The sequence below is a fragment of the Aptenodytes patagonicus genome, chromosome 1 (genome assembly GCF_965638725.1).
Source record: "Aptenodytes patagonicus chromosome 1, bAptPat1.pri.cur, whole genome shotgun sequence".
Taxonomy (NCBI): Eukaryota; Metazoa; Chordata; class Aves; order Sphenisciformes; family Spheniscidae; genus Aptenodytes; species Aptenodytes patagonicus.
The window spans coordinates 87,826,155-87,850,315 of NC_134949.1; the positions used below are offsets into that span (position 1 = coordinate 87,826,155).

Genomic DNA, 24,161 nt, shown 5'->3' on the forward strand with positions numbered 1-24,161 from the left:
CACTGCTCTGCTCATGCTGACCCCAATGCCCTGAGGCATCAAACTACGGTCATGCCCCAGCAGCCTGTCAGAAACACTTACTCTGGCTGTAGAAACCACAGTTTTCAGGATTTTTTTTTTGCCTTCGAAGCATCCTCCTCTCCACATCCCTTTCCACACACCGAGAGCCAGCAGCTGTCATCTCTGCGCTGCGGTCAGGCTCTTCCTTCTCAGGCCATCTCACGTCCTTCCCTGTTTGGTGGCCTTGCTTCCATCACGGGAGGTTCCCAGCAGTCGCCTTCCCACGCCTGGGGCCCACCGCCCTGTGTTTCGTAACAGCCATTGCCCCACCGCGACCCACGGCCGCTTTCGGCGCCATTTTAGCGCGGGCTGGCCCAGCCCTCCCCGCCCCCCCCTCCCCCCGAGGCTCTGGCGGCGGAGGGCTCCGCGGCCGCCCGGGGGCGCGCCAGCACCGCCCGCCGCACCGGCAGCTGCCCGGCCTCGGCCCCGGCCCCTCCCCGAAAGGCTCCCGCCGAGGACGGGGCAGGGTGGGGGCCGGGGAACAGACTTCTGCTCCCAGCAGGGGAGGAGATGCCCCCCCTGAAGGGCCGGGGGCTCTCATCTCCCCGTCCCTTCCAGCTGGGAGGGAGAAACCCCGAACTTTAGCAGACCAGGAGGACCCACAGCATTAGCGGGTTTCCTAAGATTTTCTCCTTCTTGGTCCCTCACCTCCTGCCTTTCATCCCTCAGATGATGCCGGCAGGGCGATACACCGACAGCTGGAGTATCAGGGGAGGAACATGCCACAACTGCAAAAACTACTGCAGACCAGAAACATGAAATGGAAGAGGATCTCTCAGGTGTGCATTAACAGACCGAGTGCCCCTTCGCGTGTCTGCTCCATAGGAGAGCACTACCCCTAGGCTCCCAAGGGTATACGGCCTCACAGCTAAGCTCTTCCTTGAGAGGCATTTCCTTTTTCACTACCCTCAGTAGTACCTAAACATCTCCTAGCTGGTGCAGTAGCTGGGAAATAACATCTACCCTTGCTTTCTCACTCATCAGCACACAGCTGCAAGCAGGCAGCGAGCACAGCCTCAGCACATGGCCTAAAAACCTTCCCTGCATAAAGAGGGAGCTGCTCTGCTCCACATTTAATGAACAGCAAAGTCGATTACCAGTCCTCACAGACAGAGTAGGGATGAGTGCATTACCAAGCCTGCCTGGAAAGGTCAGCTCACTAATGGGACACCGGGTGCTCCAGCAGCTACTGGAATAGACACACATGGAAGAGATGCACACAGAGAAGAGCTGTAACATGACAGAAGCAAGATGCTCAGGGCATGCTGAAGGTGAAACCTGTGATAGCAAGATGCAGGTTGAACCTGCGCAATGCCTACTGGGGCAGCGGTGGGCCCTCAAAGAAAAGCCCACAAAACCCACACAACCCTCTCTGCAACCAGCTACCTCCAGAAGTAGTAGGTTCTGTGCGCTGCTTGTCCCCAGCTGCTTCTGAATAAGATCCAGGACACACACCTTTGCTTTTTCTTTCATTTATTGTTCAGTACGGGACATAGGTGAGGTAAGACATCTCACAAGGGTCTAAGCTGACAGGCTCCTTGCTGATGGAGCTAAAGGATGCAAGAGACTGTAGTTCCTTTTTCCTTCCCCCAGCACCAGTGGCCCTCTTTCCCTGCAGCGCTGCAGAGAAAGGGGGAGGCACTGGCCAGGTTGACTGTAGGCTCTTACAGGTCAAGAGGCAACCGAGGATTTTGCCGATTTGGAGAGGAGGCTGTCAAGACTCTGCCAAGACAGGCTCCCGCTAACAGGACTCCAACATGGTGGTGGGGGTGAGCAGCACAGCTAGAACAATGACCGTGGAGGGGGAAAGCCTCAGAGGAGGCCTCTGTACTGAGATGTGTGCAATGAAAGGTCCCTTCTTGCTTCCGTTTCTTGCTCTTAACCACAAGGGACTGCTCCTCACGAACTGCTTCAGTGTTTGGCATTGATAATATCCACAAACTCTGGCTTGAGAGAAGCTCCACCAACAAGGAAGCCATCCACATCATGCTGAGAGGCCAGCTCCTTACAGTTGCTGCCAGTGACTGAACCTAAGGAGGGAACAGTATTTTAAGGTCAGATGTGGCCAGCTCTAGGAAGTGGGGCCAGGGCAGAGGTAAGACCTGCAAGGTACTAGCCACCACTTACTATGCAGACAGTAAGACTGTCTCCCATTTACCCTAACAAGCTAGTAGGTGGTTCTCTGTGCTCTGACAATCTCGAGTTTCCTCACCAGCAGAGCATGCTGTACAACTGTGATAACAAGCAGAGAAACTAAGCGCTTCCTGCGCTGGGAAGGGGCTTCAGACTCATTTACCTCCATAGATGATCCTAGTTGACTGAGCAACAGCATCAGACACATGGCTTTTCAGCCACCCCCTCAGCTTCTCATGAACTTCCTGAGCCTGCAATGGAACAGAAAGAGTCCCACTGAGGGCTGAGCCATTCTGCACACAATTCCCTTCCAAAGAAAAGAGAGAATCTCTCTAAAGATTCTCTAAATCTTTAGCCTTTAGAGAGAATCTTCAACAATCTCTCTTGAGTGGGAAGGGTCAGTTGGCCCTTTCCCCTGCTCATACCTGTTGGGGAGTTGCAGTTTTACCAGTTCCAATAGCCCAAACTGGCTCATAGGCAAGAACCACTTTACTCCAGTCCTTCACGTTATCTGGGGAGGAGGGAGAAGGTATAGGTAAGCACAGTACCCCATGCTGGGAAGGGTAGAGCTGGAAAACTTTCTGGAACACATGGGGCTTTTATAAACATAATCATGTTAACATTGTGCAGCAACATATCTGCAAGCCTTACAAGGAAGGCCAGGATGGCCATTATGGCCTTCCAGTTAAGGCTAGGATGGTCATTTCCCAAGTGTCCAAAGCAGAAAAAAGCACCCGTTTTCTTCCCTTACCAGCAATGGCCTTGGTCTGTTCAAAAACCACCTTCTCTGTTATGCCAGCTTCTCTCTCATCCAGCTTCTCTCCAATGCAGGCAATGACTCCAAGGCCCTCAGCTAAAGCATGAGCCACCTTCTGCCCGATCAACTGGGAATTGAAAAGAAACAAGGCAACCGACAAGTCAGACCTACTCCTGTAGTCATATTTTAACTGCTCACTCCTCCAGCCTTTGCAGGCACATCTGAGCTGGACTATCTCTCCATTCCAGGGTCACTTACCTCATCAGACTCTCCAAAAACATGCCTTCGCTCCGAGTGGCCCAGGATCACCCACGTGGCTCCAATATCTTTGATCATTGCTGGGCTGAGGAGAAAGGAGATGACTCACACCTCTGGAAGAAATTCACATCCCAGAGGCACCCTGCCTTTACTCTTCTCTGCGGGCTCACCTGATCTCCCCTGTGAAAGCACCCTTTGGTACCTTGTAGCAGTTCTGTGCTGCAACTCCGATCTTTGCATCAAGCTTCTGACGGGCAAAGTCAAGGTAGATGGAGGGGGCTCCACAAACCACCTCTGGAAGGCAAAGAAAGTGGTTACCCTTGGGACAAGCAAAGGGCAGAAACCGTAGCCAGCCACCAACCTCAAATCCCAGCCCCAAGAGGTCATCCCTCTCACCCTTCCTGGGAAGGCTCAGCCTGTCCACCCTCGCTGACATTTGGGGGACCCTCTGCAGCACAAATGTCCCCGCTATCTGATGACTCAACAGCAGGGAGGAAGCCCTTTCCAGTGGGCAGATAGGTGATACCAGGCCGACGGCCAGGCCCCTCGGCAGGGGGGAAAGGGCGCTGCTGAGAAACCAGGAGAGAATCCCGCTCTGCTGCCCGGGCCTGGCCGAACCGCGGGGGGGAGAGGGCAGCATCGGGTTATGCCTGGGGTTGTAACCGGGTACGGCGGCGGAGCAGAGGCACGGTCTCGCAGCCTGCCCTGGCAGCGCAGCTCGGCTGAAACACGGAGCTCCGCACCCCCCGGTCCCGGCCGGGAGACGTGACCAGGAGCACACGGGGCAGGGTGGGGGCAAGGCCGAGGGAGAGGCGCGGGCCCCAGGGAGACGGGTGACCGGGTGGGCTCGGCAGCGGCGACACCGGGCCACCCGCTCCCGCCGGGACCTGCGGGGGGAGGCCTCCTCCCGGCGCCCCGCCGCCCAGGGGTGCAGCCGGAGGCGACCCGGGGGGCGGCCGCACGTGTCCGCCGGGCCCGCGGCCCCGGATCCGGTTTCGCAAGTATATTTAGCCCCGCCGCCGGGTTATATTTAGGCCCCCGCCGCCCTGTGACATTTGCCGCTCCCCCGCCCGTGCCCGGGCCCCGGCCCCAGCCCCACCAGGCCGCCGCCGAGCCGCCGCGCGGGACGTGCGCTACGTGCGGACGCGCCCTCACCGGTGTCGGCGGAGAGCTTAGCGCCGTTCAGCGTGTGGATGAGCTCGCCCAGGCTCTTCTTGTCGCCATTCATCTTCCAGTTGCCCCCCACGAAGAACTTCCTGGGCGCCATGGCGGGAGCGGGCACGGGCCGGTACCGGATGAGACGCGAAGGTCAGCGGCGGCGCGCAGCCCCCCCGGCGCCTGCTTTTATGGCCCGGCAGCACCCGGGGCCCCGCCCCCTCAGGTAGCCCCGCCCCACTCCGGCCCCGCCTCCTCCGCTGGCCCCGCCCCGCACCAGCCCCGCCGCCGCAACGCCTCCCGCCGCGTCCCCCCGCCTGCCGGCCGGGCCCGGCACCGGCTCCCGGCGCCCCGGCACACGCACCCCCGTGGCTCCTCGGTGTGCGCGGCGAGACGGGGGGCTGCGCGGCCGAGAGCACAGGGAACCCGAGGCGGAGAGGTGGCCTCTGCTGCACCGTCAGTTCTCGCACCCCACGACCACGCATGTTTCAGCTCCCGGGGGGCCCCTAGCAATGCAGAGGGCAGACAGAAACTAGGGGGGTATTTCGACTTTTATTTTGTCCCTCGTGTATTTTGGCATGTAAAGGGCACACAAGGCAGGGGCACTGCTCGTGGCCCACCTTGCTGCCCGTCCCCTGCCCTCCCCGGCAGGGCAGGCAGGAGGAACCCCCCCATACAGAAGCCACACATACACACAAGCCCCCTCCTCCCCTTCTGGACAGCAAGGAGGTGGCATCATCCCACCAAGCAGCAAAGCACTAGGGCTGTGTGTCACGGGGGTGGGGACAGTGAGGACATTTCCTATAGAAACAGATATTCCCACCCCCCCGGACCCCCTTTACTCATGTCCACGGGGGCTCCAGCCCCCAGTCTATTAGTCAGGGATCTCTTGTCTCCCCGTGTGTCTCCGTGGAGAGGCCGTGAAGGGACGAGTGGGGAAAGAGGAGCAGGGGAGAGGAGGACCCTGCTCTCATCCTCACTGCCCCTACCCCTCTCCCCCCGCCACACACAGCAAGAGGATGTTCTAGCTGGGAATCCGCTGATAGAAGTAGATGTAGCCCAGGTCCTTGGGGGGCTTCTCAGAAGCACAGACTTTCTGGTCATTGTAGATCACCCACCTGCAACAGGTAGAAGGGGAGCTCAGGGACCGCCATTCTGTGGCTAAGACACAACTTGATTCCCCTCGCCTGCTCTCATCCCCGACTCCCCAAGACCTCTGAAGAAAGAGGGGAGGACAGTGATTTAAAGCTGTACCTCAGAGTCCCCTTACGCTGTGAAAATCCCTCTTACCTGCCATCTTTCTTGATGTGACAAACGTAGTGTCCACACATAGTCGAAGTGCCCATGTGGCTGATGAAGGCAAACAGCTGATATTCTTCAGAGGATCAGAAGGGAAGAGAGGAGTGATCAGAGAAAGAAAGGCCATCTTACCCCGAAACACCCTGTGCAAGGCCCTCTCTAGAAAAGGATTCCTGAAGGAAGCTCTGCTGGGTAATAATTTAGAAGTGGGTCTCCGTCAAGCGTGACTATGAGGATTTGGTCTGAAGGCCAAACGTGCAGGGAAACAGGAGATGGTTTCTGCCACCTAGCCTTCTCTCTTCCAACGGTTTATTTGGCCCATGGGTGCCAGGTGGGTAACGGCAGAGATTCCCCCTCCCTGTGGCACCCGGCAGCCTAGCAGCATTGGCACCGATTCTGCACAGAGACTGGAACATGTTTTTTCAACGGGGGCCTGAAGAACAGAAAAGCCTCCCGGGATGACTGGGAAAAAGCAGCACAGCCCTTCCCATCTCGATGACACTTGATGACGCTTCCTCTCCCTCTCTCTTACTGGCTTCCAGCTAATCCCCAGCCTGAAGGGTCTAGACCCTACTTTGTCATCCCTCTCCTTTTCCTCCCTGCTTCCACCTCAACAACCAGACCAGCTCTGTGGCAGGTGCTGCTGCTAAAACCTGTGGTACTGCATGGATTAGGGAGGATAAAGCCATGATGAGTTTGCACCCCAAAAATCCACATTCCTGCTGCTTGGAACTCACTTCCAGGCCCATCGCGCACTTTAGGACCAACAGGGACAGATTCAGAGATGGACTCAGCTGCCGAGCGCCCCTCTGAGATATCCATGGCAGCTTCTGCATCAAGATCATCAATGTGACTAAAGATCCAATCCACAGCACGCTCCAGACTGTTGTTCTGGAAGAAAGAAGAGAAGACTGTGAACTTGGGAATGCCTGTTCCTGAGAATCTTTTCACTCTGACATCACCCATGCCTCTCACCGTGGCTCTAAGCGCCTTCATAGCCTGGTCCCGGGAGAAGCCCATGGAGACAATGGTGGCCACACTGTCTTCTGAAGGAGGGTCTGGGCAGGCAATAGTTGACCCTGGTCCACTGGATCCGGGGAGAACTAATGGGTTAGCAAAGTCTGCAGCAGAAAACAGAACACAGCTCAGAGCAGTAAGATCTCTCCAGAAGGGATAAAGTCTGAGGTCCCAACTACTTCAGTTTTCCACTGCGGTAGTGGGACAGGAAGTACAATGGCCCAGATGCAATAAGCTTCACCATGGCCATGTGGTCTCATACCTGGATCATCCATATGTGACATGACCCAGTTCATGGCAGCCTCAACCCCACTGTTCCCTGTGTAATACACGGCTTTGCGGCAGGCATCCATGGGAAAGCCCATCTCCACTAGCTGGATAATCACTGACTCATCCAACATGGGTGCTGTGGGAAGACAGAGATTAGAGCCACCCACACCCACCCAGCCCTGCCTGCTCCATTTTGTGCAGTGTCACACAGCCCCCCAAGCCACCATTTCCTGGCTCCGTTTCACTCAAGTTCTGTCTCTCTGCTCTTCTCATCCTTTGCTACCTCTCTTCTTCAGAAGCGCAGTCTCACACACAGGCACCCCGGGGAACAAAGGATTCAACTCATGAACTCAGGAGCACTGGCTCTTCCCTACCCTCCAAACCCTACCTCCCACTGCGTTTCGTGAAAATAAAATACCTCTACCAGTTACATCTTGTATAAACCCCAGCTCTGCCCCCTCTAAATGCACTAGACATGCCACCTCCCCATCTTCCACAGAACAGGAATCAACAAACTCCCTTGCATAACACCCTTGCATAACAGGCATGCAAGGGAGGCAGCCGGTGTTCGCTGATGGAGGGACAGGGAAAGTCTGAACAGGTGGAAACCGCTAGCATGGGAGACAAGACAAGGAGAGCAAGGAAATGAGTCAGGCATCAGGAAGAGAGGAGGAGAATCACTAACATGTCGGAGAGGAGAAGTGAGGGGAGCAGAAGGAGTCGTCGTCCTCGTTGCCATAGAACCCCAGGCTACCTTTGGGCTCGTCTGGTGTCACCAGTGGGGGTGCAATGTCTGGCATTTCTTCTTCTCCATCTTGCAGCCCTGTTCCCTGCAGTGCAGAGATATCCAGCTCCTCTGGCATTTCAATGGAGACATCTGCAAGATACAGTCTTGCTCAGCCTCCCCATGGGGGCAGAAACAAAGGACCCAGTTGAAAGATCTAGAAGGGTAAGTCCCTGGGGATGCAACATGCTACAGTCTGCAGCTCCTTTTGGCATAGTTACTTTCCTCTTTGCAGTAATGACCACAATACCCATATATGACTCCCAATACCTATATGCTCTGTACTTCTCATCCTTCTTACCAAGCTTTTTGGGCACCCAGTCCAGACCGAAAGTGAATTTCTTGATCTGGATCACCAGATAATCCGGGAAAGAGGCGAACCGTGTTGTTCTGAAGGAGATAAATAATACTTTTAAATACTTTGGCAGCAATGATTGAGGGCGCCTAGTTGATTCAAGAAATCAGTGAGCAGGGTGGAGGCATGTCCTAAGGGGGGATACAAATACCTGTGCAGCTCTCCTATGCTGAGCTTAAAGCTCCTCAAACACAGAACCATTTCTAAAGCAGATACTCTGACAAGAGGAGACGGAATGCAACATTTACAAAATCTTGGGGGATGAGGAAAAACCGTACATGTTCTCTCCCTTCCAATCCTGTATTTTACAAGCCTCCTCAGATTTTAGTATTTAATTAAAAGTCTAACCCTTAAGGAAATGTAGAGGAAATAACAGCTTTTATTAGACCGACAGATACAGCTGCAGGAACTGACAAGCTTTCAAGCACAAGAGCACTTCTTCAGATACAAAGCAGAAGCAGTGAATTTTAAGCTAACTGAATTTGATTGAGCTATGAAACGGAGGGGAGTGTTTGTGAAGGGAGAAGCAGTAATAGGAGAGACAGATACTTATTATCGGGGGATAATTGTAACATGCTGTAAAATTAATTTAAGCAATGGTATATATTCAACGCTAATTCTTACGAAGTGTCTGAACACAACTCATTACTTAAAAGCAAAACAAAATGTTACTTTTCAATGTGATCGCATTACTGACGGTTCATTTATAGTAGCTATTGCTTAATAACAGAATATTTGTTAGAAAAACACTTCCAATTCTTTGAGGACTACCCTTTCATTGCAGAAGAACAATCAGTAGCATCACGGCAGGAAGCTGCGTAAGTTTGTAATCTTCTCACTACACCTTTGCACTGTCGCATGTGCTGCAGGCAGTGAGACAAATTAAAGCTGCTTTTTAAAACTTGCTATTAGCATTTAAGTTAGCATTCTTTAAAATAACTCACGTGTCTGTTACACTCAGTGTTTTGCTTAAACTTTAATAGCTAAAAAATTCTTTAAAGGAATTTTAGAGACCATGCAAGACCAGTGTTGCCATACTGTCAGTACTGATTTTAAAGCTAAATTTTGAATTTAGAATAAAAGCTGCTAGTTTTCTGGAATATCACTGTATTTTCATAGCCCCTCAGCAATTGAAATCTGATGGTAAGGATTTCACTAGTACGGCTGTTCTGCCCACTGTAATCCCTTGGGGGCAATCACTTCAGCACTGGCAGATTGGTTTCCCCTCTGCTTCAATGTTCTATGGGCCCAGGGTGTGGAGGACTACAAAGCTTTGGTAACACTTCTCCCCCAAGCAAGTAAAAGAAGTCCCCAAAGATGCAGCTATTGCCAGTTCATCATAGCCTAGCTGGTAACTCACACACACTCACTTGAGAGCCACAGACTTGGCCTGCAAGGCTGTGCTCCAGAAATCATCCACCTGCTCTGGAGCTCCATAGGCCTCTAGGCAGGAGCTGAAAGGCACCTTGGCTCGCACCAGCTCAGGCAGTGGCTGCTTCTCCTCCTCAGCCTGCCGCTTCTTCTCCTCATATTCCAGTAGTTCATCTAGAGAATAAAGCAGAGGAGTCAAGGACTACCTCTAGGTACCTACAAAGCAACTGGTGTAAGCTACACCCAGAGGCAGAATAGGCCTATAGATACACGCCATCAAGAACGGAGCACAAAATAGACAATGTCTTCCAGAGCGCTGTTCTGCTACTGCAGTCCTGTTTTGCTGTTGACTCACAGCCCAGCTTGTGGTGTCGGAGGGAAAGGTTCTAGAGGGACACCACTGTGTCACACCACCTCTGAAGAAATCAGCCCAATCCCACAAAGGCAGGTGAAGGATCGATCTGGCTTCAGAAGTGGCAAAGCCAGTCCTTGGGGAAGTCCCTTTCCCATTTAAGGAGTTCTGTAATAAAAGTACAATATCCAAACATAATGTTTGCTACTCTTCTGGTCGTGGCACATTACTGACCTTTGTTGAGTGCAGCATCCATGGGCACAGGCAGCTGCATGATATAGTCCACACGCTGGGTGTATTTCACCTTTTCTGTGGCCAGGCACTTCAGCTTCTCCTCCACCAGAAAACGGAAGACCTCATTAGGGTTCTCCGAGCTGCGGCAGTTCCTCTGAAGGAGAGATTAGAAGGATAGATGTAACATCAGAATGGCAGAAATAAATATCTGCAGTAGCAGTGGTTCCACACAAGACATGGCTAAAGAGTATTCACTTCTGTACCCAGTCCACTGGTAAAGACAGCAAAGAGTAAACTAGAGCCAACTTCTGTACCCCAGGAACCCATGCCATTCCTGCTCCTAAAGAAGACAATTTACATCTTCAGCCGTGCCATTCCCAAAAGAGATTCCTCCAAGGAATCAGCCCTGAAAACATGGCCAAGCATCTCTCCTTCTCTGCTTCCGCAGGTGCTAGCTGGCCCATTTCCTTGTGTTCTCTCCCTCTCTCTGCTCTGATTGCCAGCTTCTCACCTCTACTCGTCACCCCCTGCTGTGGGGAGAAAACAAAGCTGGGCTCTTCCATGATTTGACAGATAGACTCAACCATTACCTCCACCATGTTGATGAAGTGCAGAAAGAATTCCTGGGCGTCCTGCTGTCGGTTAGTGGAAAATTCTGGGTGCCCCTTTCCAATGAGGGACTTAAACATGCGTGGAGCAATGCCATTTTGCATACCCTGCAAATAACAAGGTGGAAGAGGAAGGTGGTCGTAATTTGCTAAGCATGTGTCCTGGCATGTAGCACTCTACTCTTAGCCATGCTTTTCTTCAGGTGACAGGGCCCTGGAACGATCCCCAGGACATGTCTTCAGAAAAGGTTCTCTCTCCATCCCCATGTAACACACACAATGCCTCATGCAACACACACATCATGAGGGTGCCGTATGCAAGCCTCACCTTCTGATCGGGCTGCTGCTCCCCATCTGCAGAAGCTGGCTTTGAATACTCCCCAGAAAGCAGTCCATGGCCCAGTTTGGCTCTGGAATGATGAAGAAGTCACTGTTAGCATCAAAAAGGTTTCTGCACATACTCCAGGAGCCACATCAACCCATCCAGCTTTACCACTGCCATGGACTGTCAATCTCACAGATACCAGTTTTCTCTGCTGCACCAGCCAAGATCATCTTATCTTGGTCTGCTCTCTGGTCCCATGAGACATCATTGACTTGAAAGTTACTAGGACTTCTACGCACCAATCTCAACCATTGCTTGCACAGTGGGGAGAACACCGAGGAACAGCTTCCTTTTCCCCACAGAAGGGCAGCTGGTGCTGAGCCATACAGCAGCTGCGTAACAGCCAAACTAAGCTGCAGCCTGACATGGGTAAAGTAGCAGTGTATCTAATTGACTGTGCAGGAGACAATAGGGCAGAGTGAAATTGTCTGAGCCAGAAACAGCATTGCTGTGAGCAGACTGATCACATTTTCCCAGGGGAAAGATCAAGAATGACTGCATGAGGCACTTAATGGACAACAGTAACATTCAGCAAATTCCTCCTATGCTCAGACTCTCCTACTATTCCACTTCACTCCAGCCCCTCCCCATCACTGTTGCCATTTGTCTGGAACCAAACCCTACCAACTCCTCCCTTTGCCCAGGCAAAAATCTTTCTGGCTGTCTCAACTTAATCCCCCCCTCAGTGAACACTTCACCCCAGGCTGTCCAAATTTAGAATCCTTCCTTACTGCTGAACTCCCTTCCACAAATGCCATTCCTCCACCCCAAATGTCCATATACTGCTTTGCTGTTTTAGAGCAGATGTAGCACAGAATTCATGTATTTAAAATGCAACACCCTTCCAAATCTTGTGTTCCTTCTTCTGTATATTCCCCTGCTATTGTTCGCACAACACCTCTTGCATGAAGCCTCTTTAAGCATATATAAATTATCCACTGAGAATAAAGTTGCCTAAATCTATGTATTTCTTTGCTCTTAACCATCTCCCTCCATTGCAGAGAGCAAGCACCTTTTTGCTGTTACGCAGATAGAATATGTCTACCAGAAATCCCCCCTGTGGTAACATGGTACTGCGTTCCCCACATAATACATTTAAGAGCCTCTCATGAACACTGAGGTGCACTCTGTCCTCTCCATCTAGGGCATTCAGCTGAATTTTCTTGGCTTAGATCCTTATTAACCACTGAGGATCAGTGTCTCTGGTGATGGACACGGAAACAGAGAGGCGAGGCTTGAGGGAGAAACCTGCAGCAAAGCACACTGTAGCAGCGTAGAGAGGACGCACCCAGGCAGCCTCAGCCTTCCTTCTCTCACCAAAACTCTACGTACACTTGTGTGCTGAAGTCCTGTGTGGGGTCCGAAGGCGCACTTTGGAATATCTTCTCCAGCTTGTCCACATATCTGCAAAACAGAGCAATCTAAGGGACATACGGGTTCATCCAGTAGAGACACAGTTCTGAGCCTGATTACTGTAACAGAAGCTCCCAGCTCTAGACCTTTGTACTGATCCCAGGCTAATGGAAAGGAGTGATTAAGCTCACTTACTTTCTCTGGAAGTCTGGGATACTGAACAGCACCTGCATCACAGAATTGAGGTAGCAACTGTTGCCCAGGTTACGGATACCAGTGTACCCAGGCCCATAGAGGGGCTTGAGCTGCACGCCAGACTCCTGGATGAGCTCCCACTCCCCAATGCGCTGGTTCATGTCTATTTCCAGTTCTGTCATTGTCTTGTCTGTCTGTGGAGGGAAAGAACAGGAAAAACCCTCAAAGAAGACTCAAGGGAACATCAGAGGTGTGAAAAGTGCAATGCTGTAGAGAAACAGAGAGTCAAATCCATTATGTTTTATTAAATTAGAAGAAGAGGAAGATACAAGAATTGTTTTCAAATATCTGAATACCTGGGACAGAAAGAGGAATGATAAGAAACATGGGAGAAATCTGAACCATCCCCTGTAAAGGGGCATGGAAATCACACACTAAGACTGAATCTAGGGAACAAAGCTCAGCGCCTGGGAACCTCCCTGCCCACAGTACTGACACAGAACCCCAAGGAAATAAACCTGAGGGACGGGAAACAAAGCCAAAAAAGGCAATGGAAGAAGAGAGGCAGACAAGTCAACTCTCCACCTGACAAAAAACAGGATTTCTTGACCAGGAATGGTTCTGCATAGCCGCAGAAAGCTGGGATCCAGCTAAGACACTTCAGAGTTGCTTCTCTCCCCCTCTGGGCCTATGGAGGACCACCCCCCTCCTCACCTTCTGCATCTTGAGCATGTCAATCCCAAAGTGAGCAAGGTGTTCTGCTAGGTTGGGATCCAACACCATGTCATCCTCGTCGTAGGAGTAGACGTCTATGCAGGAACACAGAGGAAAAGGAGAGACTTATAATGGCCTGTGATCTAACACTCACTGCCGGATGAAGAAAACAGAGTGCTCAGAACTGGGAGTTTTGACAAACTGAGCAGTTGGGGTTTCTCTCCTTTCTCAGGAGAGTAGCATGACAAGACAGAATATTGAGGTTCCTCCAAAACATGTGACAAGGCAAACAACTTTGTCATTGATCAAGGTACAGAGGTACATGTATGTCTGGAGTGAGGAAAGTGGGTTACTGTGCCATATACTCTCTACTCAGGCTTTGCACACAAAATTCTTTGATAAATATCCCACCACAGAAAATAAGACGGCAACCTGGATAACTATTCTAAAACCCTCCAAATTACAAGGGAGGGGAGGAGGAAGGCAAGAATTTATCAGCTGGTTCTTTGCCTGCCACAAGAAGCAGGTCAGAGTGGGAAAGTTCATGATAGGATGACACTGAATGTTCCAGGTCATAAGATGCGCAACACCAGCCTAATTCCTGGAAATCCTCCCTGACTTCCCTTGTCAGAGACCACAGTCAGCCTGAGTGTTGCCTGGCATCTATAACCCTCACAGGATCCCCCTTCTCACCAGCCCCATCAGGAGTAATTGTTCCCAGTTTCACAGCCAGTGGGTAGCCAGTTTCCCGATAATGCTCAACCGCATGATTGTTGCCACCACTGCCATCAAAATAGCGTCGACCACAGAGGATGGCTCCATCGGTCATGTTCAGCCACAGGTTCTCCCTCATGTCACACTTGCTGCACTTCCAGCCACTATTGACAAGGAACAGAGAAGAAGAGATTAGGGTGAAAACCTTTGGGTTCTACCTCCCAAGCCCTCTCCATTACTACCCACTGACCATAGTATAAGCAATCTCATTCCTCTTTTACTTCAGAACACTGAGCATCCTGAAATAGCTTAGTTTGCCACTTCCCCTGAATTTACTATGACGAGGCACACTCAGAGACTCACAAAATAAGTCTCATCTGCTGCTGCGGTCCAAGACAGGAGAAGAAGGTGATGGGGGTGGGTCTGGGATACAGAGCGACACAGCTAGTTTCAGTACTATGCTCACCACGGTGGGATGCGGACATCGTTCTGAAGTTGGTGCAGGGAAAAAGCGTGTTTGGATACACGCCGAACCTCCCCATCCCAAGCCTGCACCTCCTGCTTCCGTGAGGCTGAATCTGCTGTCAGGATGGCCTCGACTGCACTGGCAATCTGGAATTAGGACAGCAGGAAAAAAAATGAAGGGCACAAGGAGAGAAGCTTCCAGTGCCACAACACTCCACATTTAGGCTCAGATGGGCAAGTCAGTTGTGCTAGGGCAGCATTCAGGAGCCTCAGTCACAAGCCAGGGCTCTGTAACATAAAGCATTGTATAAGTGTAGAACAACCCTGCTTGCTCCACGCTGAGACTTCGCAGCAGCTGTGCAGGATCCCTTTTACGGGACAGCAGTTCCTTCTCTGTAATGGTGCGTTTCCTCCTTACCAACAGAAAACACAGCCCTCCACCCAAACGTACCCTGTCTCTGACCATGTCTGGTAGTCCCTCCAGCCCATCACGAGGAATATCCAAATGCTCTGGGAAAATTACTATTTTTACATCTTCGTCATATTCAAACTTTTCCTCTGTGATGTCAAATCCACCTTCTACACCTACAGGAAGAAGAAAACGTGGTAACAGGTAAAACTAAATAGCTTCTGAGGCCTCTTTGCCCATAGCTTACATGAAACAAGGCACCATGACTAAGGCAAAGCTCTAGATCAACGATCCACAATCTTTCTTCTATTTCTGGATCCCAAAGTTTCTGCTGGAGGTCTGAACTTCACAGGAGCAAATATAAGCCCAGTGACAATAGGTTTGCTTTTCCCAGCTCTTTTTACAGATGCTTAGAAGGAATCTTCAGACCCTGGCTACAACCAGAAAGAAGACCTGCTCTAGAGAGACAGTTGCCAGAACAGAGCCATGATAAAGCACTGCTGCTCATGCAAGATGATGAATGGAGATGTGCATGAAGAGATCATATTCTAACCCTGTTCAAATGTCTAGTCTACCAGCATCTTTAAGGAGCCTGGCTCTGCTTCTTGCCTCTTCCGGGAAGGACAGTTCAGAGCCCTGAACTTAAGCAAGGCAAACCAGGGGTTTCTCTGGAACCAGAACATCCAGAATTACAGAAAAAGTCTTAGGAAAGGTATAGTGCTAGTAGTTTCTCATGCCCACCTAAGCATGCTTTCCAGAGGTTGCAACAGAAATGGGAGTTCCATACATAACAGGTTATTTGCCAGCTGTCAAGAGTCATGACGGACGGTCACCAAAAAGTAACATTTGCAGTGGCGGGAACAGTTTCTGATTTATGTAGATACTCAGGAAAAAACCTTGGCCCTTCCTGTTCTCCAAGTGTTGACACCTTACATCCCACAAGGAAACAGGCAGAAGACATTGCTTACTAGCAGCCTTAACCCCCTATGTTTTTTTTTTAACTGAATTTCCTTTATTTCTTTAAAAATGGCATGCTGTGACTGCAACAGATCTCTGCAACAGATCTCTGAAGATCTGTCACTGCAACAAATCTCTGAAGGGAATACGAGTTTTTGCTGTTTAATGCCTCAGCCTCAAGAATCCTGTGTGTGGCACAGCTCTGATAACCATTACTGCATTTAGTTAAAACAGTATATGTTTTAAATACATGACAAAATAATGCATATTTATTTTTATCAAAATAAATACATGATCAAATAAATAAAAATGACAAAATACTCAGTTGCCACAATATCTCCCACAACTCTCCTCTCAAATACCTACATTTTTTAGACTATGCACAAACTGCCATGTATGAATGCAGATGCTGCAAGCCTGAGTGATTTTAGAAATACCTGAAAACAGGCACCAGCATCATGCAACACCGTACCCAGATAATCCTCTCCTGTGCCTCTTCAGCACATCCCAGAGAGATCTCCTGTCACCACTTCATAGAGTAAAGCAATACACAATCCCTCAAGGTATTACACAATTCCTGAACTCTAAAAAAAACTAAAACAGACTGGTGAGGTCCCCTCGGGTGGTTGTGTGAACCTCCTGAAGCTCCAGATGAGGAATAGGGTCTTCAGCCAGCAGACTGCCTCCTAGCCCTTTTTCCCCCCACATATAGCCAACAGCTTGCCATGAGGTACACTGCCTCCCTCTCTGTGGCTGTATCTAAGCACCACAAACTCCAAAAGTCGTTCAACTAATACACGGGCATGGGTGGCAAGCACTACAGATTTTTTTTCCATGGCGAGGGAAGCTGAGGTACAGAGAGATCAAGGGCTACATTTTGCAGCCAATGACATTTTGCTCCTAAATCTTTCTAGTATTTTAAAAAACCTCCCATGTCAGGATTAGCTAAACCACCACAGTTTAGCTAAAAAAGAGGAAAAAAAAAAATCTCTCCTGGATATAAGATCACTGCCTCACAGGACTAATACTTTCTTTTATTCTCTCCCGCTCCATTCACGCCACTAAGCTGTTATCACAGGCAGCTATTTGCTGACCCATGACAACACTTGTCTCAAGACCTTTGTAGAATTGAGGATGCAGAAATAACTCATAATGCAGACTGGGCCTCATCTCTCCAAAAGCAGCATAATCATATACATAAAAGGACTGGCTATCTGAAGAAACGTAGATTCTAGTCTCAATTTTGCTAGAAGTGACCTTTGGGACTCCATTCACCTCACCATAAAAACAGGGAGCAGCTGAAAGTCTTAATGTTGGTGTTTGCGCTGTGGCAGCAGTGGAGTCACCGGGCGTCTGCTACACAATGGCACAGCCAGGGAAAAAGTGAGCAAAAAGCAAGACGTGCACAGTCCAGGTTCTGGATTTCCCTCTAGTGGTCAGCTTCCAGCAAGCCAAGAACCTGTTACTGCTGAAAAATGTTCCTGTCCTCTGCTTTATGGATCTCCACAATGGTTCAGAAATTACTAGCCGAGACTGCTCCAAATAAGCAGCATCTTCACTGATTGCCATGACAGCCTTTGCAGTTGGTGCAAGAGAGTAATGGAACAGCAGCCCTGTTCTTCCAAAAAAGGGCTTGTTTTTAATATTTTAATGTTCACGTGTATCTCCTCCAGTATCAGCCTTGTATTTCAAAGAACTATCGAGCCAAAAGTGTTAATACAGCATTTACCAGTAATTTCTTCCCCACCTATATAAATAACACTAGTTCAATTTATCAGGAGTTTAAAAAATAGTTTTTCTATCAGAAACTTCAAACTTACTTTTCTCAGACCTATACATTTTATCAAACTTACTTCAGCCCCACACTGGATGCATCCATATACAGCAAGAGCCCCACACTGGTTATACCCACACCAAGCTGAGTCAGGCATACAGAGTTAAGAGAGGATGCAAAACATATTTATCTACAGAAAACACGATGCAACTTTGAACACAGAACAAAACTACCACCTCAACAACTGTTTTGCAGTAACTGCCCACCTAAGACACACTAGAAAACGTGAAGCTTGAATTCCATTGGGGATACTAGCTTCAACTAGCCCAGAAGAGGAAAGGCAAAAGAGATGTGCCACAAAGCCAGGCAGCTCCAGAGGACTGGTCCAAAACAACAAGGACGATACGGTACACAAGTGCTTTCTTACCAATAGCCAAGCGAGTTGGTTTCTTCCTTGGGGGGTCCCCAGCACTGGAGTTGGTGTCTTCTTCCTTCTGTCGCATTGAGAAGAAATAGGGAAATGGAGTTAGGGGAACAGGCAAGCTGCGGCAAGCCTTACGGATTGAAATTAAGCTACTCTGAAAACAGAAAGAGGCCAGGCAGAAATAGCGTGGGCAATCCATACAACAATTCAACAGAAGCAGGGCTGAAGAACTGGTGTATCTCAATTCACCAAGAAAAACAGCAGTTATATTTGAGGAGAGGAAACTCTGTACCTGATTGAATATAGAGACATAGCCCAGCTCTCAATTTCAGAACAAGTTTGATTGTATGTATTTTTATTTTTTACCGGTTTACGTGTTCTTTTGAGGTGCAGATAGACCCGCTGGCCTGTTTTCTGATAGTGCTTTTCCACATACTGCTTCCCAAAGCCCAGGAACGTGTTCATGCAGATATATAAGCCACCATCTGACTCCTGGAAGGAAGGAGAGAGAAAACTGAAGGGAGGTGGTAAAGAATGCCATTCCAACTGCTAGGATAAGCACAGACTTACCTCTAGGAACACTATTCATTATTCATTAAATCATGGCTACAGCTCCTGGCTACAGCTCATTCCTACATACCAGCCACCTAGTAGCTAGTCGGAAATAAGATGGCAAGCCCCAGCCTGGCTGTCCCAGAAGAACAGGTACTCCTGTCAAGATGATGTATTGGAAAACCTATTTGCCTGTTCATTTACAGCAGAATGCTACCGAATCAGGAAAGCCTGAGCTTCCTCAGAAGCTTATCTCGCAAAAGGCCCTTAGCACACACAGTTCACACGTTCAGAGCACGGTACAATCATTACCAACAAAACCGTGCCACCCTGTCTGAAAGTGTAAACCCCAGTGCCGCAGGGAACTTTGCCAAACTACAGCGTGAGGAAGGTAAACAGACCACTGCTTATTTTTGCTGCTGCGTTCAAAAGCTTGTGAGTAGCTCCGAAACAGATACAGAACGAGCCCTCCCCATCCCACAAGCACCTGGAAAACGCCACACTCGTTCAGCAGAGATACCCTTTTTAAATTGAAGAGGTGAGGGACCCAAATACGGAGGCTGGAAAAGAGGGAAACCACTAAGAAGCCCTCAGCCTGCTTCCCAACATTAAGCAGCTGGGACAGAGTCAGAGCGCATGGACAGGCATCACCGTGGGGCTCGGGGAGGGAAAGAGGGCCAGGCTGCTGTGCGCTGCTTCCTCGAAGGACCCGTATCTTCCAGACGCAGCTCATTTCTTCTGGTGGGCTGGGGCACAGCCCGGATGGGCGCCTGCGGAGGAGGCCAAGGGAGGGACCTCGCCCTCCCGCCGCCTGGGCCTCCCCAGGTCCACCTAGGCCAGGCGGGGGTAGGGAGGGAGGAGCAGGGATGCCAGCGGGGTGGAGACGGCTGGAGAAGGGACCACTGCCATCTTAATGACACAGCACCGACTCGCCCCCCGCCTGCCGGGCCACGCCACGCGGTGAGGCCGGAGGGGCAGCTCAGACCCGGGCAGGGCGGGACCCCCGGCCCGCCCCCCGCCGCCAAGGGCCGGGCCCGGGGCGCGCCCCGGCCCCCCGACCCCCGCAGGACTACAAGTCCCGGCATGCCCCCGCAGCGAGGGTCGGGGGGCCACCCGCTCCCCAGGCGCGCAGGGCCGGGCCGGCCCGAACGGGGCGAGCGACCTGCCCACGCCCGCTCCGGCCCCAGAACTACAGCGCCCAGCGCGCCGCGGCCGGGAGGGGCGCGGCGCGGGGCACGCCGGGCGCTGTAGTCCCCGAGGGCCCCGCGCTCCGCCCGGCTGCGGGCCGCCCCGGCCGCCGGGGAACCACAAGTCCCATCGCGCCCCGCGCGGGCGGCACCCCGACGGGTGGCTGGGCTGGGAGCGGGCCGGAGCGCGGGGCAGCCCGGCGAGGCGGGTGGGCCGGCCGCGGGGCGCGCTTACCGGCGTGTCAAAGGAAAAGGCGCACTCGTCTTTGTGGACCCGGTCGCCGGCCTTGGGCACCCGGATGGACGGCAACACCGAGAGCAGCGCCTCGCTCAGCTCCGCCATGACAGCGGCTCACTGCAGCACCGCCCACAGCCCCACCCTAACCAATCGGAGCCCAGCGTGGTCAGGCGGGCTCTGACCAATCCCGCGCCGCACGGGCGCGCCGGCAGCGAGGCTGAGGGCCGGGCCCGCGGCACCGCCCGGCCGGTCCGCCCAATCGCAGCCACCCTTCTGCCGTCACCGGAGGCGGTGCCGGGCTCCTCGGCCAATGGCGGCGTAGAGCGGGGCGGCGAGCTCCCCGAAGATTGACAGCGGGCCGGCGGCGGGCGAGGCGGGACGTGCCGGGCGGGGGCTGCGGAGCCGCCGGGCGGCCCCCGCGGGAGGTGGGCGTCCCGGGGCGGTCCCGGGGGCGGGGCGGTCCCGGGGGCGGGGCGGGCCCCTCCTCCGTGCCGGGGCCAATGGGGCGGTGCCGCCCGGCGCGCGGGAGATTTGAATCGCGGCGGCGGGTGGGGCAGGGGAGCAGTGCGGCTCGGCGCCCGCCGCCATGGGGGTCTCCGGCAGCGTCCCGGCCACCCCCCGCAACAAGCACCTGGCGCACGTCCGCGACCCCCGCTCCCCCAGCGCCGGCATCCTGCGCACCCCCATCGAGGTAGGCGCCCTCCCGTGGGCAGCCCCCCCCCCGCCGCCCCCCTCGGCGGCCACGGCCCGCCGCCCCCACGCCTGCCCTCTCTGCAGGTGGTGAGCTCCCCGGCGGGCAGCCCTCAGCCCGGCCCCGCCGAGCCGGCGGCGGGCACCAGCCAGGACCGGGACCCGCGCTCGCCCACGCCCGGCATCTCCCGCACGCCCATGAGAGCCGCATCGGGTGGTGAGTGAGGCCGGCGCGGGAAGGCGGGCGGGCTGCACGGCGCGGCCCGGCCGCTCACCCCGTCCTCCATCCCTCCCTCCCCGGCAGACAGCGTGGACCGCCTGGTGAAGCACCTCAGCGAAGCCTTCGGGGCTGAGGTCGCGCCCCAGGAGCCGGTGCCGTCGGGAGCGGCCTGCCCCGCCGAGGAGCCGGCAGCGGAGGAGCCGGCCCGGTGGAGCTCCCCGCCCGCGGACGGCCCGGGGACGGCAGCCCCTTCGGGGGAAGAGGCGGAGAGGCCGCCCTCTCCTAGCGCGGCCCTGGCTCGGCCAGCCCGCGTTGCCGCACCCGGCTTCTCGGGTAAGTGCTCGGTGTGGTGGGTAACACGGCCAAGGCTCCGTGTGCCTGGAGGGCTGCACGGTCCATGGTATGAGCGGGTCAGGGCTCTCAACACCCTCTGGTGCGTGTGCCTTCTCCAGGCTTGCTTGCTTACAGAGACCTTGCCTGTTGCCCCTGCTCAGCTGTCTTCTGCTGCCTCAGATAGCCCGGCCTTGGGGCTCTGCAGATGGGAGGCCCCTTTGGGAACGGTTCTTCTACTGAACTGATCTCTGTCAGGAATTGAAAAACTATGTTTTCAATCTGTAGTCAAAATCAAGAGGTAAATGTACCGCTTTAAGAGGCAAATGTCAGCTCTTTTCCTCTCTGAGACAGGTTTGTAATTGTGGAGGCCTGTTCAGAGGGACCTTGCAGTTTCTCCTTGGGAAGAGCTGGGGAGTGAGGGTGGGAAGCACATCTAAGTGCCACGACTGAGTGGTGCTGAGAGTCTTTAACATAGACCGTGCTTCAGAAAACTCTGTGCTGAGCATCTCTCCTATGAGGAGAGGCTGAGAGCTGGGACTGTTCAGCCTGGAGCAGAGAGGGCTCCAGGGGATCTTATTAATATGTATAAACACCTGAAGGGAGGGTATAAGGAAAGGAGAGCCGGGCTCTTTTCAGTGTGCCCAGTGATGGGACCAGAGGCAATGGGCACAAACTGAACTACAGGAGGTTCCCTCTGAACACCAGGAAACCCTTTTTTACTGTGAGGGTGACTGAGCACTGGCACAGGTTGACCAGTGAGGTTGTGCAGTCTCCCTCCTTGGAGATACTCAAAAGCCATCTGGACATGGTCCTGGGCAACTGGCTCTAGGTGGCCCTGCTGGGACAGGGGGGTTGGACCAGACGACCTCCAGAGGTCCCTTCTGACCTCAACCACTCTGTGATCCCTTTACCTGGAAGTCCTTGGGTAATAGTCTTTGCTGTGCAGGCAAGCAAGCTAGATCATAAAGGCCAGGAGGCATTTAAAATCGAGGACCCTCTAGCCTTGTTGTGATACACCGATGTGCTTACTTCCTTCACTAGGGAGCAAGCCCGTAAGACGCAAGACCAACAACAAAGTCATGGCAACATCTGGTGGAACTGGTCGCTCTCCTCTCAGCATCCTACAAGATGATAATTCCCCCAGTGCTCCCGCCCCTCGCCAGGTAAAGCTTAGTGAGTCATACTGTGGGAGGGAGAATGGGCTGAAAAAAAAACCCAAATCCTTCAATATCTGTATTTTGTAGGGCCCCAGTTTGGAACCGTGGCCTCCTAGGCCTGTAGGGCCTGGTGACTTCATAAGTATTTTTCTGTGGGTCAGTCTTGTCCCTAGATGCCTCAAAGTCTTGTTCAACATCTGTATCTTTGGCCTTACCATGATATTGCCCATTTCAGTGTATCCTTTCTCTTTAGGCTGTAGAAAGAAGTCCATCACTCTTAGATGTTATCACAAGAGGGCCAAAGCTGAATGGCCTGAAAATGGGCTATGTGTTCCACTGAGAATTAACTAACTCGTGTTTTACACTGTATGTTTGGGTGGGGGTTTTTTTTTTAATTTCTCTAGAGTAAGAGGCACATGTTGGGGGAGAACCTTGGGGAGAAGAAGGAAGTAACAGTGGATCTGAGCAGGAGCCTCAAATCTGGGAACTGTGCTTGGAGTGACCTCAACAAAGAGAACCAACAGTGTCCTTTTGTGGAGAACTAGAGGTTTCCTTTTCCAGGATCTTGCTGTAATTTGCTTCTATGTTTTGGGAGTCTTCCAGGGGTGAGAAATCCTGCAATAGACTGAAACTCCAGACTTGTGGTCATTCTTCTCACCTATCCCTGTTGGGGAAAGGGGAAAGAGCACACTCTCTCTCTCTCTCCTAGCTTTGCATGTCTTATGTACAGTACAGACTTTGGCTCTTCTATTGTGTATCAGCTGTATTGACTTACTGTAGAGTTCTTATCTGTAGTAAATAAATTTGTATTAAACCTTTGACTGTATCTGTGTCCTGACAGGACAGTAGGAGTCCCTTGCTTGCCCAGTGCAATATTTTCTTTAGGGACAAGGATTCAGGAACAAATAGTTCAGCTTTCCATTAGCCCTAAAACAGCTCTGTCCCCTGCCTGTAATATGCCACCATAGAGCTGTGCTGAGAAGGGTCTGACCTTGAACTCATGTGCTACAGAGTGGGCTGGAGTTTGGCAGCTCTGTGCAGGAGGCTGATGTATCTAGTGTAGTGTCTGGAGTTCCGCTGTACCTACTGACCTGAAGCTAACACACACAAAGGACTGTAGCCAATTGTGAGGGTCTGGCATGAGAGTCAGATCCAAAATAGGATGAGATAGTATTGTGCCTTAATATCTTGACCTTCTGTTGATAAGTCACCATACCTTGTTGACCTTCAACTCCCTAGCAGAGCCTTGGGACCCCAGGATGTGGCTATGAGTCAAGAAGTGGAATATGGGCTGAATATAATGACTATGTCCTGTAGTTGAGCTCAAATCTCCAAGTCAATGCTGGAAAGAATACAGCCTGCAGTGCTTATGTGAGCTTTCTTTATTAGCCTGGGCTATGATGATCTATAACAGACTTGAAAACAGGGGCTGATGGCTACTGGTTAGACAGGGTCACCACACAATGCAGGAGTGAGGCAAAAAGAGAAGGAACAGCAAGAAGCAGACAATAAATGAGAATAAATATAATATTCCTTGGTATTCTGGCAGGTCTGAGGGCTACCTTTCCCTCACTTATGCATAGATAAGACTTAAGCTAAGTCTTCCCTGATGGAAAATGAGCCCCGTTTACACTACCTTTTTGTTTGATGTTGCATGATAGAAATCTCAAACCCAGTATGTCTCTGAGGCTGTCTGCAGGGATATAGGACAGCTGCACAGAGAAGCTAGGTGGAGTTAAAT

The 24,161-nt window shown here is 52.1% G+C and overlaps 3 protein-coding genes across 4 annotated transcripts; 1 reads left to right on the top strand and 2 right to left on the bottom strand.

Annotated features, from left to right (window-relative positions):
• Nucleotides 1-1,516: 1,516 nt before the first annotated feature.
• On the bottom strand, nucleotides 1,517-4,551 carry TPI1 (triosephosphate isomerase 1). Its single transcript, XM_076347155.1, has 7 exons — nucleotides 4,364-4,551; nucleotides 3,379-3,502; nucleotides 3,209-3,293; nucleotides 2,945-3,077; nucleotides 2,619-2,704; nucleotides 2,357-2,444; nucleotides 1,517-2,090 (listed from the first exon to the last, which is right to left on the bottom strand). The coding sequence occupies exons 1-7, from the start codon at nucleotides 4,473-4,475 to the stop codon at nucleotides 1,972-1,974; spliced, it is 747 nt and encodes a 248-aa protein (XP_076203270.1). The 5' UTR covers nucleotides 4,476-4,551; the 3' UTR covers nucleotides 1,517-1,971.
• Nucleotides 4,552-4,896: 345 nt separating this feature from the next.
• USP5 (ubiquitin specific peptidase 5) lies at nucleotides 4,897-20,147 on the bottom strand. 2 transcript variants are annotated; one of them, XM_076347098.1, is made up of 20 exons: nucleotides 20,018-20,147; nucleotides 18,410-18,535; nucleotides 18,047-18,113; nucleotides 14,931-15,064; nucleotides 14,481-14,626; nucleotides 13,994-14,178; nucleotides 13,301-13,395; nucleotides 12,587-12,780; nucleotides 12,371-12,442; nucleotides 10,982-11,063; nucleotides 10,636-10,761; nucleotides 10,046-10,199; nucleotides 9,459-9,633; nucleotides 8,035-8,123; nucleotides 7,704-7,826; nucleotides 6,942-7,085; nucleotides 6,638-6,783; nucleotides 6,400-6,553; nucleotides 5,654-5,738; nucleotides 4,897-5,481 (listed from the first exon to the last, which is right to left on the bottom strand). In XM_076347098.1, the coding sequence occupies exons 1-20, from the start codon at nucleotides 20,123-20,125 to the stop codon at nucleotides 5,388-5,390; spliced, it is 2,499 nt and encodes an 832-aa protein (XP_076203213.1). In that variant the 5' UTR covers nucleotides 20,126-20,147; the 3' UTR covers nucleotides 4,897-5,387. The 2 variants fall into 2 exon arrangements, with proteins under 2 accessions (XP_076203213.1, XP_076203203.1); XM_076347088.1 differs by having other exon boundaries at nucleotides 7,635-7,826.
• A 442-nt stretch (nucleotides 20,148-20,589) lies between these two features.
• CDCA3 (cell division cycle associated 3) lies at nucleotides 20,590-23,246 on the top strand. Its single transcript, XM_076347168.1, has 5 exons — nucleotides 20,590-20,711; nucleotides 20,798-20,927; nucleotides 21,015-21,263; nucleotides 22,305-22,426; nucleotides 22,825-23,246. Exons 1-5 carry the CDS (start codon nucleotides 20,607-20,609, stop codon nucleotides 22,963-22,965), a joined length of 747 nt encoding a protein of 248 aa, XP_076203283.1. The 5' UTR covers nucleotides 20,590-20,606; the 3' UTR covers nucleotides 22,966-23,246.
• The last annotated feature ends 915 nt before the right edge of the window (nucleotides 23,247-24,161 follow it).